At 40.5% G+C, this 19520-nt stretch overlaps 1 protein-coding gene across 2 annotated transcripts in view; it reads right to left on the reverse strand.

Annotated features, from left to right (window-relative positions):
• Positions 1 to 996: 996 nt before the first annotated feature.
• The window catches only part of vezf1a (vascular endothelial zinc finger 1a), a 68606-nt gene continuing 50082 nt past the window's right edge, over positions 997 to 19520 (reverse strand). Inside the window, exons 3-6 of one of the 2 annotated variants that reach the window (XM_063014199.1) lie at positions 16578 to 16647; positions 15817 to 15985; positions 8583 to 8618; positions 997 to 6528 (exon numbers count right to left, since the gene is read on the reverse strand). In XM_063014199.1, coding sequence (XP_062870269.1) covers positions 6164 to 6528; positions 8583 to 8618; positions 15817 to 15985; positions 16578 to 16647 — 640 coding nt within the window. In that variant the 3' untranslated portion in view covers positions 997 to 6163. The remainder of the gene's footprint in view (positions 6529 to 8582; positions 8619 to 15816; positions 15986 to 16577; positions 16648 to 19520) is intronic. The other variant, XM_063014200.1, reaches the window with a different exon arrangement.

Genomic DNA, 19520 nt, shown 5'->3' on the forward strand with positions numbered 1-19520 from the left:
TTCCTCCAGACTCTGGCACCTTGATTTCCGAATGACATGCAAAATTAGCTTTCATCCGAAAACAGTACTTTGGACCACTGAGCAACAGTCCAGTGCTGCTGTTTCTGGTTCAAAAGTGGCTTGACCTGGGGAATGCGGCACCTGTAGCCCATTTCCTGCACACGCCTGTGCACGGTGGCTCTGGATGTTTCTACTCCAGACTCAGTCCACTGCTTCCGCAGGTCCCCCAAGGTCTGGAATCGGCCCTTCTCCACAATCTTCCTCAGGGTCCGGTCACCTCTTCTCGTTGTGCAGCGTTTTCTGCCACACTTTTTCCTTCCCACAGACTTCCCACTGAGGTGCCTTGATACAGCACTCTGGGAACAGCCTATTCGTTCAGAAATTTCTTTCTGTGTCTTACCCTCTTGCTTGAGGGTGTCAATGATGGCCTTCTGGACAGCAGTCAGGTCGGCAGTCTTACCCACGATTGCAGTTTTGAGTAATGAACCAGGCTGGGAGTTTTTAAAAGCCTCAGGAATCTTTTGCAGGTGTTTAGAGTTAATTCGTTGATTCAGATGATTAGGTTAATAGCTCGTTTAGAGAACCTTTTCATGATATGCTAATTTTTTGAGATAGGAATTTTGGGTTTTCATGAGCTGTATGCCAAAATCATCAGTATTAAAACAATAAAAGACCTGAAATATTTCAGTTGGTGTGCAATGAATCTAAAATATATGAAAGTTTAATTTTTATCATTACATTATGGAAAATAATGAACTTTATCACAATATGCTAATTTTTTGAGAAGGACCTGTATATATATATATATATATATATATATATAGGCATAACATTATGACCACCTTCCTAATATTGTGTTGGTCCCCCTTTAATGCCAAAACAGCCCTGACCCGTTAAGGCATGGACTCCATGTCTTTGCTTATCAATCACTTACTGTAACAAGGCAGATTAATCATTGACATTTATTAATGTTTGCAACAATAATCAGACAAACGATGTTTTATAGTTTTCTTTTATTTAGACAACCCAAATAAAAGGCACATTAAACGTTGCGCATGTTTACATAATTGTTTCTGACAAACGTACATTTAAAAAAAATGTAGGAATGTTTTCCTTTCTGCTACTCAGAAAGCCTAATCTTCATATATATACAAAATTACCATTGTTAATGTTCTAATACAAAAAAGTTCTTATAAAAGGTTATCTTGCTTCGTCCGTGTGTCTATCCGTACGGTTCCTACCACGTCCTCAGAGCTACACCGCATCTGTACAAACATATACATTCATCTGCCTTCACAGGGTTTACCCAAATCTTTCAACTCACTATGTTCATTAAAATAATAACATCAGGCTCAATTCATTCACACCACTTCAGTTCATCTATTGGTGTCAGTCTGGCAAATAAAAGTCGATTCATTTGTTTGCTTTAAAAAAATAAAATGCATAAAAGCTACTTTTCAAAACACTCAAACTAAATGTGGAAAACAAAGTGAAAAGGAGGAAGAAAAACCTTCACATGCACTCGTATTTTCTCTTTTTCTATGTGAAAAATAGATGCAAACATCTGGACGAACGTAAACATTTGCTAATATTAAATTTGATCATGTTTTAATCCAGTCGTCGTGGCAGTCCTGTTTCTAAACACCTATCAAATTCTCAAAATGAGCAGCTCAACCACAAGACAAGAGGCGTCCGAAAATAAAATGCATGTCAAACATCCTGATAGTGTATAAACAGGTAACATGGTGGCACAGCTGGTTTATTGGGTGCCACAGAACATAATAAGTACCGAGTACCTGGGTTCAACCCTCAGGTCACTGACAGTAAGGAGTCGTGTATGTGCTTCGTCCAGGCATTTTGGTTTTCTTCCCACAATCTCAAGACAAGAAGGAGGTAAGATGGAAATTTGGCTGTTCTAACTGGCTCTTAGGTTCGGGTTAGTGCACAGGTGGATGTATTGGTGCCCCGTCAGAGGTGTATCCCCGTGACAATGGACCAAAAGTGATCCAGGTGTACCAACTTCAATCCTACATATCACAGACCTAGAACTACAGACCAAATTCATCGCTGTGTACCAAAAAATCTTGTAATTAGTGTTTTCTCCACATCACTTACACACACCAGTCTGATGCACAATTATTAAAACACAAAAGAGGGGGGAAAAAAAAACAACCCAAAACAAAGCTGTGCACCGACAGTGGTTAACACAGTGTACCTAGACTCACATTGACAGGGATCTGAACCCTTGTAGTGGATAAGGCCAGGAACATGCTCAACGCAAGTATGTAAACACAAAACCCTAACGTGCATTCCTGCAATCAGTACCCGACGTCTTTTTATTTTATTACAAAAACTAGTTCTAGCTCTGCAAGATTTTTGTTTAACTGCTGTTCTATGACAAACTGGAAATAAACACACACACAGCATGAGCCTGCATTGTTATGAACTGCATCCAGACACATTTTAAAAGGCCACGAGAAGTTAAATTGATTTTGGATCCTTAAGGTTGTGTATATGCATTGACCACGTTCCTAATCTAAGAGCGCACGCACCCTTTAAGACTCCTGGTTAAGTAGTGAAAATCCTGAATTGTAATTGTACCTTACACTAAAGATCGAATTTCTTATTTGTTAGATTAATGTGTTCAAGTTTTAGATGAGAGTTGAAAGCCGTGATGCGCGTTTTCCTTTAATTTCATTACTCCTCAAGTATCAATTAAAAGCTGATGCACGATGTCAAATGAGTTCCATCAAACATTCAAACCTGGAGAACTTTAACCAATCAGAAATGTCCAAATGCCACAGGTGTGTTTTGTTACGTCTAGATTAAGACCTTTTGACCTGCTCAGTGTTCCAATCAGATTTGTAAACACGCTCTCACTAACACTTCTTTGCTGTTTCTCTCCATTTTCCTCCCGATTTAGAGCACTCAATTTGTCTTCCGCTGCTGAGGGATACCCGATTGCATCCGAGGAGAGCACGTCGCTGTACACGCCTCTTCCGACACGTGCACGGCCCTCCTCTTCTCGCCCGTGCATTCTGCACAGGAGCCTCTTCAGCCAATCAGGGTCCTTACACAGCGTATGAAGATCCCACCCTACACAAAGTCCGACCCCCACCCTGCAGATGGCGCCCAGCCGACCGGTGGCAACACCGAGTTTCGAACCGAGTAGTTCAGAATCTCGGCGTTGGTATGCTAGTGGAATATCCCGCTGCGCCACCTGGGTACCTGTTTCTTCTTTTTTGATCTCATATTACCATTAGACAATACATTATTTTATCAGCTCGAGTCAGGTCAAATATTTACATACACTTCTAAAGATACATGTCAAAAGATTTAGGATTTTTATATGGGATTCTTAGGATTTCTATGACCAGATATATGTAGAACTGCTGGTGGCTTCTCTAATCCCATATAAATGGAGCTAGTTTGACTGTATCAATTAAAAACACACAGGACAGTGGTCTGAACCATCTGTCACCTTGGATGGTTGGATTTAATCCTGGAAATACCAAACAAGTCTACCACGAATTACAAAAACTATGGGTGTTACTGCTGGGTTGATGGTCTGCAAGTGTGCATCTCTTCCAGTGTAGAAGGTCTGCATGGATCTCAGAAAGTGAATCATAGATTTGTTTCAATAACGTACCAAAAAGCCATGCAAAGGACTTTTGTGATCAATCTGGACCTGCTGTAAAGCATGCTGGTGGTGGTAATAAGCTGTAGGGTTGTTCTGCTGGTAATTTGGTAATTTAAACAGCAGAAAGTAGATTATTTTACCAGTCTTGGTTCTTGGACACAATTAAGTGTTCCAACAGGACGCAAAACTGCTTCTGAACTGGCCAAATCAGAATAAAATGAAGCTGTTAGTGTGGCCTTCCCAAAGTCCTGACCTTAACCTTACTGGGAATATTTGAAGTGTACTAAAAAGTCAATTCCATGTCAGGACACCAGCAGATTTGACCTTCAAAACAAAGTTGTCAAAGATTGCTGAGGAGGTGTAACAATTTCCCGGTGTAAAAAGCTAAGGAACATAGCTAAATCACATCCCAAACGTTCTATTTGTATATGTTTTAAATGCAAAAGTACTTCTTTTCGACCTAGCTTATTAATTGTTATTAATTGCTGCTGTTCTGTCAAATCTTTAGTCCAACTCTCCATGTTTTGTGTTTCCAAACAAGAGAAGAGTTCATGTAATATTATTATTATTTCTTTAGGTGCTCGGAGGGCGCAGTGGTAAATTACGCAAGCCCATTACAGCTGGGATCCAGGGTTTGAATCCCAAACGGTGCTTTCAGCCGGTCAGCGTCTACGCACAGACACAATTGGCTATTTCTAATTGAGGGGAGTGGCCGATGCCCCACGATGGATTGGTGTCCTGCTTTAGGTTTGTTACTGCATTGAGCTCAGTGTGTTCGTGTATTCTAATACAAAATGAATGTGCATGCCCTTCACTAGCTAATATCATGATTTTATTTGGAACAATATAGGCCTAACATGTGGTTTGCTATGTTCAAACATCACAAATGATTAAAAGCTAGTCATATTATTAAAGCCAGCATGACGGTACACAGTCTACTACATGGCTGTTGCTGATCCTTAAAAGAACGCATTTCATACAAACGTCTGATAACTGGAAATGGAATGGGTGCACAGGCTAAAATTAGATCTGTGTCGGCTCAGGTTGAGGTACTGGTCTGATGATCAAAAATGTTAAGGGTACCAACCCTAGCACCTACCAAACTGCTAATGTTGAGCTCCTTAGCAATGCCCCTAAGTCATAGTTGCTTGGCCTGTTTCCTGAATGAGCTGGACGTTCCTTTGGATAAAAAAAGAGAAAATTAAGGACCATGATGGAAGCATTTTATCAATAATGGACAGGAGAAAAGAAGCACGGTTCTGAATGTCCAATCCTCCATTTGTGATTTGATACAGCTCATAGAAACAACTAATAGTATCGGAGTTTGTCTGAGCTGCATCAGTCAAAATTCCACAACATACGACCATGTATGGGTTCAGAAAACACGTCAACTGCGATCTGTCAAGATCCAGCGCTAATACAGATTCTCAGTCGGGTCTCAGTATTGGGTCACATCCCTAGTGCCTGAAAAAATACAAATAAACCTTCCAGAATCCAGTTCTTAATATTTACTGAATATTATTTTAGCAAAAATAATGAGTCATTTTCTGGGTTTCCTGAGCAGAAAGTTCATCCTAACAGGGCCCTTGCAGCTAAAAGAAAGAAGATAAGAAAACAAGGGTACAAAAAACTACCTACTAATTTCTGTCAACATGAAGACAGTCCAAATTATTTAAGAAAAAAAATTATTTCTTGAACATATCAACCACTAAACGGCCCTGTTTAAAGCAGGTCGCTTTAATAATACTGTTTTATACATAAAAGGGATTTGCTTTCAGTGCAAGAATCAATCTTCTGTGTCATGTTCCTGTTTTTAGACGATTCCTAAGTGTTGAAGATCGAGTAAACACAACACACCCCAGCCATCCGAAATAAAATAAAGAAAATAACAGTCTTAAACTGCAGCGTCGTCAAACTGCGGCTAAAGAAAAGGTTCACAATTGTAGGTTAGGCGAAACTAAACCCAGCATACGCAAGCGTACAGTTACTGTACCTCAAATCCTAATCGCCAATCAATCCTTAATGAAATGAAAGTTCATCCCTTTTAACTCATTTTCTAAAAAGAAAAACAAACAAAACAATTAAATACTGATTAGCAGGCTACAGCTAAACAAATGACAAGATATAGGAAAAGAAACCTCAATCTCTACTATTATCAGTACTATAGTCTTCCTCACAGTATCCTCACACTGGTGCTCCAATTACGTAAGCAGGGATTGAGGCGGTTTCCCTACAAATAACTCCCAAAAAAAATAAACAGCACTTATTGCATTTGTTCTTTTGAAAAACCTTGGCGAGGTCTGCATGCTCAGTGTTGCTAAAATTCGTCCGATTCACACGTTAAAACTACGTAAGAAATCCTTCAAAAAAAATCCTCTGTAGTGTAAAAACTCCATCATCGATGCAGCGGTTTTGCGGCGCGGCTGTACAGACGCGCGGCAAAGGTAAACACTCATTGGTTTGGGAAGAGGGTAGGGGGCGGAGTCAGCTGGTTTCGCGAATCAGGTCGGGATCCGGCACGCTCTACCACGGAGGCGAGGAAGGCAGGACCTGCGAGAGGAAGGACATGCTCTCCATGGGGCGCATGATGTTGAGCTGCGCGCCGATGTTCATGGGCATGGGCATGGGCGTGGTGATGGTCACCGGGTGGGCCAGGTTCATGTGCGAGGCCGTAGCAGGGATGTTCACCGAGGCGATGTTGACCGGGCCGGTGATGGTCACCGGGTGCTGCAGGCTCACCGGCGCCGACGTGATGTTCACCGTGTTGGTGCCGAAGTTCATCTGGGCGCCGATGGTCACCGCGGCGCTGGAGTTGGCGCGGCTCATCTGAGTGGTGGCGGGGGCGGAGACGGGCGTGGCCGAGGCTGAATGGCACACCTCGGTGTTGTCTGGGAATAGAAGAGACAGGTTGTAGGATGTGTTCTGAATGTTTTTTCTTACTGTCTTGTGCTGGTCATTTATTTTTAAAGCTTTGTAAAGTGTAAACCCTTGTTCACTGACCACAGAAGGGAGGAAGGGGCACTACTGCCAAGTCAAAAGTTTACATACACCCGTAAACAATGGCATTTACCTGTACTTATCAGACTAAACTACAAGTTTTCAAATAGAAATGTCCTTTGGGGCCATTTCTCATTAACACTGGTCTCCAAGATCCTCTGTACAATCACATGGAACAGTGGTCTCTTTACCAAGCTTGAAGTAAACCCAAACTTTTACCTTATACTGTATGTATTTATTTAGATGTTTTACACAGTGCTAACACAATGGTAATATTCACAGCAGGACGAATAAGTCATTTTTATATTAGTCTATAGCCCTAAAGTTTCTATAACCCCAAATCAGCAAAAGTTGGGACAGTGTGGAAAACGCAAATAAAATACAAATGCAGTGTTCCTTACATTTACGTTTATTTGATTGCAGACAGGATGAACCTGAGATATTTCATGTTTTATCTGCTCAACTTCATTTCATTTATTAATAAACATCCATTCCTGCATTGTAGGTCTGCAACACATTCCAAAAAAAAATTGTGACGGAGGCAATTTAGGGCTAGTAATGAGGTGAAAAAACTAAATAAGGACATGTGATGTCAACAGGTGATTGTAATCATGGTTTGGTACAAAAGCAGCATCCAGGAAAGGCTGAGTCTTTGATGAGTAAAGATGATCAGAGGATCTCCAGTTTGTCAACAAATGCGTGAGAAAATTATAGAAACGTTTAAAAACAATGAACCTCAAAGAAAGATTGGAAGGGATTCGCCCTCTACAGTGCATAATATCATTAAAAGATTCAAGGAATCTGGAGGAATTTCAGTGCGTAAAGACCAAAAGTGTAAGCTTAAGCCGAACGCCCGTGATCTTCGATCCATCAGGAATGGATGTTTATTAATAAATGAAATGAAGTTGAGCAGACAAAACATGAAATATCTCAGGTTCATCCTGTCTGCATAGAAATAAAAGTCAAAATAAATGTAAGAAACTATGTTTTTTTTTATCATTTGCATTTTCCATGCTGTCCCAACTTTTTCTGATTTGAAGTTTTGGTCTTAGATATTGCTATACATTGTAAAGCATTCAGTCCGTATATGTTTAATAGAAATAGGTATTTGGCAGATTACACAGAGTGAGGTAGCTTCCGCCCTGTTACCTTATACTGAAAGGAAATGTATATATATAGCTTTCCTAATTTCCAATTGCTACTTTCACTGCGGCTGCAGACCCCGGCCCAAAGATCATTAAGTGGCCCTTCTGACAGGTGCACATGTATAAATGTAGAAATCTTTCCTTGGAATTATTACCACAGTGGCAAAAATAAATACAAATAAGAATTATTTCTAGAAAGTTCTACCTTTAACATTGTATTTACATAACATTGTAATTACATACTATCAAACCACTGGAACTCGCATGTTATCTGAACATCTTTCCCACAAGATCTGTAATTTTACACTTTGTTCCTTTTATTTTGCAGTGGTTTGACCAAAATAATAGAAATGATCCAAAATTACCACTTGACAAATGTCTATAAAGTCTTTCTGTCAAAATTCAGGGAAGCCAAGGTTGGCTGCTCGAATGTATTGAATTTTCTTAGCAACGACTTTAAAGTAAACTATGACCTTTCATCATCCCCCTTCCTGAAATATTAGCACTCTTTGCCTTGCTTGATCTTCCTGATAAACCTGTGAAAAGAAAACATGGCTGCTGGATTCCTCACAACAACTGAGCACTGGTTACCCTTCCTCTGCTGGTGGACTCCTTTAAATTCAGTACGGCAGACGACTAAACCACTTGCGGTCGTTCAGCACTGTGACGCCCAGCCTTTGGGACGCGACGCTCAGATCTATAATCAACTTCCTCTACCTACATCAGTTGTTCAAAACTCACCTGGATTTGAGAATGTCACTGTATAAATAAAACATCATTACATGAATCTGCATGTTTACCTTTGTGCATGCCTGATGTGTTCCACTGCCAGTCCCCTATTCAGAAATACAGACACAGAGTGTTACGATGGCCAGCCGGCCACAGCTGTGGGTGCGAGTCTCGGGGACAGCACACTCCAACATGTGATAGTACAGAATAGACCAGCTTTTGGGGCTCGTCCTGCAGGGCTTAAGTTCACTTAATAGGTGTTGGGTATTATCGATTTAAGATTACAGGGTAAGGGGATACTGAGCTAGGGGAATCATGGGAATGTGTTTTTTTTTTGTAGCTACTGTACAACAAAGAAAAACTTTGCTAGTGGGTTGGAATCGGCAACTAGACTGTGTGCAAACAGCATACAGATGTTTGTCTGCGTGCTCAAATGGTCCTGCTCTCTCAGAATTCACACTTGCTATTTAAACAATTATTGCAACACTAACAGGACTTGCAAATTTGTTCTGTTGCCTAATATTTCCATGGTAAATGCACAGGTGGCAAAAAAACTTTTACAATTATTTTAAGTGTGCAGCTCAGCCATAAATAATACAAACAAAATAATAATTTTAGTAAACACAGAGCATAAACCTCGTAGCAAAGCTGAGGCCCATGACTGACTCCCATGTTTCATCACAAAGCATGGAAGTACAAAGTTAGAAAGAGCTCTTTTATTTATCTTACTTAATTTGATCTATTTCAGCTTTTTTCCTTCTATGTCATCCTACAGACCCCTGTAATTGGCTGCTGTTGCAAGATTGAATACACTAAATGCCCTTACTTTTACTTAATTAGAGCAACTCAGCTTCCAGCCTTTGGAAACAGGTGGATTTTGGGTATAGTCAGGGTTTGAACTGTTAACCCATGTCCATTTTAAAGCCAAGAAAACAGCCATAACATTAAAACCACCTCCTTGTTTCTACACTCACTGTCCATTTTATCAGCTCCACTTACCATATAGAAGCACTTTGTAATTCTACAATTACTGACTGTAGTCCATCTGTTTCTCTGCATGCTTTGTTAGCCCCCTCTCATGCTGTTCTTCAATGGTCAGGACCCCCACAGGACCACCTCAGAGCAGGTATTATTCAGGTGGTGTGTCATTCTCAGCACTGCAGTGACACTGACATGGTGGTGGTGTGTTAGTGTGTGTTGTGCTGGTATGAGTGGATCAGAAACAGCAATGCTGCTGGAGTTTTTAAACACCTTACCGTCACTGCTGGACTGAGAATAGTCCACCAACCAAAAATATCCAGCCAACTGCGCCCCGTGGGCAGCGCCCCGTGACCACTGATGAAGGTCTAGAAGATGACCGACTCAAACAGCACCAATAGATGAGCGATCGTCTCTGACTTTACATCTACAAGGTGGACCAACTAGGTAGGAGTGTCTAATAGAGTGGACAGTGAGTGGACACGGTATTTAAAAACTCCAGCAGCGCTGCTGTGTCTGATCCACTCATACCAGCACAACACACACTAACAGACCACCACCATGTCAGTGTCACTGCAGTGCTGAGAAGGATCCACCAACCAAATAATACCTGCTCTGTAGTGGTCCTGTGGGGGTCCTGACCATTGAAGAACAGCATGAATGGTGGCTAACAAAGCATGCAGAGAAACAGATGGACTACAGTCAGTAATTGTAGAACTACAAAGTGCTTCTATATGGTAAGTGGAGCTGATAAAATGGACAGTGAGTGTAGAAACAAGGAGGTGGTTTTAATGTCATGGCTGAACAGTGTATATTCAGTCACTCAGACAAAGCCGATAGCACCACTAAGATTCAAACCCCAGATCTCAGAGGTAGTGAGCTAGCCTTTTTTAATTCAATAAGAAAAAGAAAAGTCAATAATTTAAAAAGCTTTATAGAACTAGATTTTGATACTGAGCTGCAAAATGTTCATACCACCAATGTCTCGTCTCCTACAATCTAGAAACGAGTGGAATAATAATCTGAGGGTAAAAGGTCACCCAGCCATTTAATTTATCAAGCAAAGCCACTGGCTGTAGTCAATCAGAATCATTGATAAGGACTTAGGAGGCCATGCCAGAAATGTAAACACAGAACTTTCCACACATATGATCACATTATGTAAACATGACAATCAATACACATCAAAACAAACGTTTTCATTCCAATAATAGCAGGCATTACAAGACGAGCTAACACAATCGATGCTAATCAGGTTTTGGTATGACTGGACAGAATGAGTGGTGGAATGGGAGGATGAAAGACAGAACTACGCTATATGAAATATAATAGGGGGAGTTTAAACATGATGGGCATTCCATAATTTAGTGAATAAAAATGTAAATATGTAACCAAAAAAAAAAAGCATGATCTACAGTACAGATCTACACTTGGTTGATCAGGCCACATTATATTTAGCTTACACAATATTAAGCTAACCATTATATGCTAGACTTTCACAATAGAAAGGTCCAAGTCGGACAGCCCAGGTTCAGCATTAGGACTCATTTTGGTCTAAATGTTAGATCAGGATCAGACATAGAAAAAGGACAGTGGTAGGCTAGTGGGTAGAGCTTTGGGCTATCAACCGGAAGATTGGCGGTTCAAATCCAGGCTCTGCTATGCAGCCACTGTTGGGTCCTTGAGCAAGACCCTTAACCCTCTCTGCTCCAGGGGCGCGGTACGATGGCTGACCCTGTGCTCTGACCCCAGCTTCCAAACAAGCTGGTATATGCGATATCAGTATATATATGCGGTATAATATCTATCTATCTAATCTATCTATATTATAACTATTATAACATATTATAACTATTATAATCCTGTACCTGGCAGAAACAAACAACCCTAACATGTACACTATATTGCCAAAGGTATTCGCTCGTCTGCCTTCACACGCATATGAACTTGAGTGACGTCCCATTTTTAATCTATAGGGTTTAATATGATGTCGGCCCACCCTTTGCAGCTATAACAACTCTTTTAGGAAGGCTTTCCACAAGGTTTAGGAGTGTGTTTATGAGAATTTTTGACCATTCTTCCAGAAGCACTTGTGTGAGGTCAGACACCGATGTTGGACGAGAAGGCCTGTCTCGCAGTCTCCGCTCTAATTAATCTCAAAGGTGTTCTATCTGGCAACTGCAAAATCCAGACGGAGAAGCGTGATTCGTCACTCCAGAGAACACCTCTCCACTGCTCTAGAGTCCAGTGGCGGCGTGCTTTACACCACTGCATCCGACGCTTTGCATTGCGCTCGGTGATGTGAGGCTTGGATGCAGCTGCTCGGCCATGGAAACCCATTACATGAAGCTCTCTACACACTGTTCTTGAGCTAATCTGAAGGCCACATGAAGTTTGGAGGTCTGTAGCGATTGACTCTGCAGAAAGTTGGTGAACTCTGCGCACTATGCTCCTCAGCATCCGCTGACCCCACTCTTTCGTTATAATACCACAGTCGACTGTGGAATATTTAGTAGCAAGGAAATTTCATTACTGGACTTGTTGCACAGGTGGCATCCTATCACAGTACCACGCTGAAATTCACTGAGCTTCTGAGAGTGATCCATTCTTTCACTAATGTTTGTAGAAGCAGTCTGCATGCCTAGGTGCTTGGTTTTATACACCTGTGGCCATGGAAGTGATTGGAACACCTGAATTCAATGATTTAGATGGGTGAGTGAATACTTTTGGCAATAGTGTATATTCATTTATTTTTATTTATTTAGTATTTTTTACACTGTGCTTACACCATGGTTATATTCACAATAGGAAGAGTAGATCATTCTCATGTCAGTCTATCATCCTTGTCAAGTGCTGTTCTTATGTTCTTTAAATGCTCTCTTGTATAGCAAATTAAGAATTGTTTTCATTTTAATGTGCGAGTACAGTTTTATTTTGATATAGTCTGTGGTATTGCTGGAGAGTGTCGTTCCTGTGAGTCCTAACATGTAAATCTAACCTTCTGATTTCAACTGTAGCTTTACTTTAAAACACTTAAATATATTAAATGTTTTGAGCCTTACAATACTACCGGATTTACATCTCAACTTCTTGGTTGGACAGCTAAAGAACCTCCTACTGTTCTGGATATCAATGAATGAATGAACAATTGATGGGAAGCTCCAGTCTTTTAGTTATTCCTTTCAAGGTGCTCTCAGACACACATCTGAAAAATCATATCATGGCCCTAATTTTCATCAGTTATCATTTAGTTTTCATTGCAACCATCTCATATTCCCAAGCAACCAAACATAAGCCACAGAACGCTCTCTACAGCCACACCAGGAAAATTAAAAACAAAAATGTTCTTTATAAAACCATGTATGTAAAAGACACATCGCACCAGTTTAAATACTGTCCTGACATTATGGCACAAGTGAGGTCAGTTCAGGTCTTGGTTCGTATGTGACCTAGATACTTTGCTTCCAGCTCAGCTAATTAAAGATCGAGCCTGGTTAAACCATGAACCATTAACAAAGACTCACAAATGGCTAAACTACAGTGGACAGAGAGACCCTCATTATTACCAAGGTTTGGTTAGATGATTTTAAGATAGTCAAGAGATTTTAGTTAAAGGAATGTTTCACATTTAAAATTTTACTTTTAACATTTACAAAATACCACACCAAAAGTTGTTCCACTAAAACATTCAATGCCAATGCATATGTTTATCAGTTAAATACAGGTTTATTGCATTTCTTTTGGAAATAGGGTTTGTATACACTGATCAGCCATAACATTAAAACCACCTCCTTGTTTCTACACTTACTGTCCATTTTTCTTTTAGCTCCACTGACCATATAGAAGCACTTAGTAGTTCTACAATTACTGACTGTAGTCCATCTGTTTCTCTGCATGCTTTGTTAGCCCCCTCTCATGCTGTTCTTCAATGGTCAGGACTCTCCCAGGACCACCACAAAGCAGGTTTTATTTAGGTGGTGGATCATTCTCAGCACTGCAGTGACACTGACATGGTGGTGGTGTGATAGTGTGTGTTGCGAAAGTCACTGTCACTGCTGGACTGAGAATAGTCCACCAATCAAAAATATCCAGCCAACAGCACCCCGTGGGCAGCGTCCTGTGACCACTGATGAAGGTCTCGAACATGATCAACTCAAACAGCAGCAATAGATGAGCGATCGTTTCTGACTTTATGTCTACAAGGTGGACCAACTAGGTAGGAGTGTCTAATAGTGGACAGTGAGTGGACACGGTATTTAAAAACTGCAGCAGCACTGCTGTGTCTGATCCACTCATACCAGCACAACACACACTAACATGTCAGTGTCACTGCAAGTGCTGAGAATGATCCACCACCTAAATAATATGCTTTGTTGTGGTCCTGTGGGGGTGCTGACCATTAAAGAACAGGGTGAAAGCAGGTTAAAAAGTATTTAGAGAAATAAATGGACTGCAGTCAGTAATTGTAAAACTTCAAAGTGCTTCTATATGGTAAGCGGAGCTGATAAAATGGACAGTGAGTGTAGAAACAGGGAGGTGGTTTTAATGTTATGGCTAGAGGATAGAAATGGAAAATTTCAAAACTGCTAAAACAAACATAACCCTTAAAGTGTATATAAAATTATGACAAACTGTACATGATAACCATCTGTAAAATCAGATGTTGATTTACTAACTGGATAAAAAAGCAGCAAGCAGCAAAAGAGGCTTCATTTGACATAGGTTAAAATTAAAGGAAGGAGTGAAAGAGAGAGAGAGATAGAGGGAATAGAATATCTTGTTTATAAGAGTGTTGGTCAGGTGGACCTGGATATCCCAGAGTGCTTGAAATACACTCTGGAGACACAGCACTACAAAATTACACATCAAGCTATATTAGTATGAGATGAATATTAGTAGAAATGAAGCTAAACTACTCAAAAGAAATAAATAACGTAGTAAAATAATAACACTTGCTCTTGATCACTGATTGCAGTCGAGGTGGGTATATTGCTGCTCACGCCTCCTCCGACCCACGTGGAACCCTTTTCACCCTATCACTATCTGCCAATCAGGGTCCCTTACACAGAGGTTGAAGACCCCACCCACATAGTCCGGTCACCCCACCCACATAGTCCGGTCATCCCGCCCTAGCAGAACCGTGTCTGCTGCAGGCACTGCCAATTATGCCCAGCCGACCGGTGGCAATGGCAAGTTTCGAACCTCTCGGGACTGGTGTGCTAGCGGAATATCCTGCTGTGCCGCCTGGGTGACCGTTGTTAATGTTTTTTAAGGAATTTCCAGTGCATATTTAAAAACAGGAACCTGATACGTCTGGGCTTTTAGTTGTAGTTCAATTGTGATCAATTAGACAAAGTTTGCATGTCACAGGAGCAAGGGATATACATTTATTGGGGAGGGGTCAGTAATTGGGCACTTTATGAATGGTGCATCTGTATAAATAAATAATACAGATATTCAGGTACTAATTTGTACAAGCTGAATAAAGAGCAATACACAATGTTGCATTTAATATCAGAAACATCACATAAATGATTCTGAATATTTACTTGGACTATGTGTTCCATATGCACAAACAATCAGCAACATGCACTGCTGCTATCCTCATTTCTGCATACCATTAGTGGGAACTGGAAACTACTGGTGCCAGACAACAGACACCGTGCTTTGTCTATCACATCTGTAATAAGGTACTCAGTGATGGAGAAAAGCCCTAAGCCATGGTACCATTCTCAGAAAAAATTATGTATAATCTTTTATTTATTTATTTTTAATTTGTCCCCCTTTTAGCGCATCCAATTGTTCAATTTGCATCGTGCTTCCTCTCTGTCTATGCCGAACCCTGCCCTGCCCGAGGAGATCGAAGCTAACCCATATCCCCTCCGAAACATGGGCAGCAGCCGGATGCATTTTTGCCACCCGCACATTGATGAGTGTGGCGCCACCTAGCGTTGCATGCGGAGAGACACACCCTAAGGGCACTCTTCCTCATCTCTGTGCAGGCGCCTCTAATCAGCCGGCAGAGGTCGTAATCGCATTCTGACACCGAGAGACCCACATCCGGTTCTTTGTCCCGCCCCCCAACTGAGCAACCGGCCAATCGTTGCTCATACAGCCACTCGGCCTCAGAATCCAGCTCTGGTTGCAGCGTGTCTTTTTACCGCTGCACCACCTGAGCGGCCCCTATGATGTATAATCTTAACATACATCTGTACGACTGTAACAAACCACCATCATCATCAGAAGACGAAGCCAAATTTGATCAGCTGTTCCAATCCGAGAACCTACTGAACTACATCCTGCTGTACTAGTGAAGGCGGTTTGTACCTTTGTGGCAGTTGTTGTTGTTGAAGTTGGTCTGGCCGTGAGTCTTCAAATGGCTGGTGATGTAGGCAGCGCTGAGCATCTTTCCACAGATGTTGCATGTGACCTTTCCCTCGTGTCGGATCATGTGTGAGCGCAGTCTGTCTTTGGTGGCGAAGGCTGAAGTGCAGGCCTGTCCAGATGAGGAAAATGATTAGAACTACAGAGAAGCCTCACAGTAAAAATTTTTGCTTATCAAAGAATAGAGATGCAGCTATGACTATACAAGTTGAGCAACTGAGGGATAAGGACCTTCCTCAGAGGCCCAACAGTGGCAACTTGGCAATAGTAGGGCTTGAACCAGCAACCTTCTGATTACTAGTCCAATACATTAACCACTGAGCTACCACTTATACCAGACATAATTTGGTTCTATTTACATTTATGGCATTTAGCAAAAGCGGTTTACAATGATGACTGAAATCCATGCAAGCATTTGAGGGTTAATGACCTTGCATAGGGGCCTAACAGTGGTAACTTGGCAATAATGGGGATTGAACTAGCAACGTCCTGACCACTAGTCCCGTACCTTACCACTGAGCTACCATTGGTCTAGTATTTAAGGGTACTCCCAGAGGTGCCTCATTTTTAGGAGATTTCACACTGCAAAATTCAGATTTTGTCTAAATAAAATTAACATTAAAGTCTCTTGATGAAACTCCACCTGAAATGTAAGCAAGTTATCAAACACTATACACGTGACTGAAAAGATGCTAGTTCCATACCGTGACTTGGCACTTGAACGGTCTCTCTGAGGAATGCACATGCTTGACATGGCAGCTGAGATGATCAGGCCTGAGAAAGAACAAAAAAAAAAGCTTAAGTTAGTAAGTCAGTCCTGCTGCATAAAGCATCAGCTTCAGCTCACGAACAAATGACCTTACACTTTACTCTCAACTCCACAATTTTTTGATGGAGTGGAAGTCCTAGTTTCCTGAACTGTCAACAAAAATTTCAGCAAGGATTAGGGTTTGAGATTTGCAGATGGTGGTAGAATGTATGGGTTGTCAAGTACATTAGGATGCCAACCAGCCACAAACATAGACAGTTGAAGTTCTGTAGTCGCTAATGTAACTTTGACTGGGAGTATGTTTTATTGTCATAGGTGGATGGATGGATGGATAGAAAGATAGGATCCATAGATGTATAGATGTATGGGTTGATGGATGGATGGATGGAAGGATGTATGGATGGATGGATGAATAGATAGATGGATAGATAGATATATGGATGGATGGTAGGGTGGATAGATAGATGAATAGATAGAAATAGATAGATGGATGGACGGACGGATGGATAGATATATGGATAGATAGATGAATGGATAGATAGATGAATGGATAGATGGATGGACAGATGTATGGATAGATAGATGAATGGACAGATGGATGGATAGATAGATGGATGGATGGATAGATGTATGGATAGATGGATGGATGGATAGATGTATGGATAGATAGATTAATGGATAGATAGATGAATGGATAGATAGATGTATGGATAGATAGATGAATGGATAGATGGATGGATAGATAGATGAATGGATAGATGGATAGATAGATGAATGGATAGATGGATGGATAGATAGATGTATGGATAGATAGATGAATGGATAGATGTATGGATAGATAGATGAATGGATAGATGGATAGATAGATGGATGGATAGATAGATGGATGGATAGATAGATGTATGGATAGATAGATGGATGGATAGATAGATGAATGGATAGATGGATAGATAGATGAATGGATAGATAGATGAATGGATAGATAGATGAATGGATAGATGTATGGATAGATAGATAGATGGATAGATAGATGGATAGATGGATGGATAGATAGATGGATGGATAAATAGATGGATGGATAGATAGATGGATGGATGGATAGATGTATGGATGGATAGATGTATGGATAGATAGATGAACGGATAGATGGATAGATGAATGGATAGATAGATGAATGGATAGATGGATGAATGGATAGATGGATGAATGGATAGATGGATGGATGGATGGATAGATGTATGGATAGATAGATGAATGGATAGATAGATGAATGGATAGATGTATGGATAGATAGATAGATGGATAGATAGATGGATAGATGGATGGATAGATAGATGTATGAATGGATAGATGTATGGATGGATAGATGGATGGATAGATGTATGGATGGATAGATGTATGGATGGATAGATGTATGGATAGATAGATGAATGGATAGATAGATGAATGGATAGATGGATGAATGGATAGATGGATGGATGGATGGATAGATAGATGAATGGATAGATGGATAGATAGATGAATGGATAGATAGATGAATGGATAGATGGATGGATGGATGGATAGATGTATGGATAGATAGATGAATGGATAGATGTATGGATAGGTAGATAGATGGATAGATGGATGGATAGATAGATGTATGAATGGATAGATGGATGGATGGATAGATGGATGGATGGATAGATGTATGGATGGATAGATGTATGGATGGATAGATGTATGGATAGATAGATGAATGGATAGATGTATGGATGGATAGATGTATGGATGGATAGATGTATGGATAGATAGATGTATGGATGGATAGATGTATGGATAGATAGATGTATGGATGGATAGATGTATGGATAGATAGATGTATGGATGGATAGATGTATGGATGGATAGATGTATGAATAGATAGATGTATGGATGGATAGATGTATGGATGGATAGATGTATGGATAGATAGATGTATGGATGGATAGATGTATGGATGGATAGATGTATGGATGGATAGATGTATGGATGGATAGATGTATGAATGGATAGATGTATGGATGGATAGATGTATGAATGGATAGATGTATGAATGGATAGATGTATGGATGGATAGATGTATGAATGGATAGATGTATGGATGGATAGATGTATGGATGGATAGATGTATGGATGGATAGATGTATGGATGGGTAGATGTATAGATGTATGGATGGATAGATGTATGGATAGATAGATGAATGGATAGATGGATGGATAGATAGATGAATGGATAGATGAATGGATAGATGTATGGATGGATAGATGTATGGATGGATAGATGTATGGATGGATAGATGTATGGATAGATAGATGGATAGATAGATGTATGGATGGATAGATGTATGGATAGATAGATGTATGGATAGATGTATGGATGGATAGATGTATGGATAGATAGATGGATGGATATATGTATGGATAGATAGATGAATGGATAGATGGATGGATAGATAGATGAATGGATAGATGGATGGATGGATAGATGTATGGATGGATAGATGGATGGATGGATAGATGTATGGATAGATAGATGGATGGATATACAGGGGTTGGAAAAATAACTGAAACACCTGTCATTTTAGTGTGGGAGGTTTCTTGGCTAAATTGGACCAGTCTGGTGGCCAATCTTCATTAATTGCACATTGCACCAGTAAGAGCAGAGTGTGAAGGTTCAATTAGCAGGGTAAGAGCACAGTTTTGCTCAAAATATTGCAATGCACACAACATTATGGGTGACATACCAGAGTTCAAAAGAGGACAAATTGTTGGTGCACGTCTTGCTGGCGCATCTGTGACCAAGACAGCAAGTCTTTGTGATGTATCAAGAGCCACGGTTTCCAGGGTAATGTCAGCA

Source organism: Trichomycterus rosablanca, chromosome 18, assembly GCF_030014385.1.
Source record: "Trichomycterus rosablanca isolate fTriRos1 chromosome 18, fTriRos1.hap1, whole genome shotgun sequence".
NCBI lineage: Eukaryota > Metazoa > Chordata > Actinopteri > Siluriformes > Trichomycteridae > Trichomycterus > Trichomycterus rosablanca.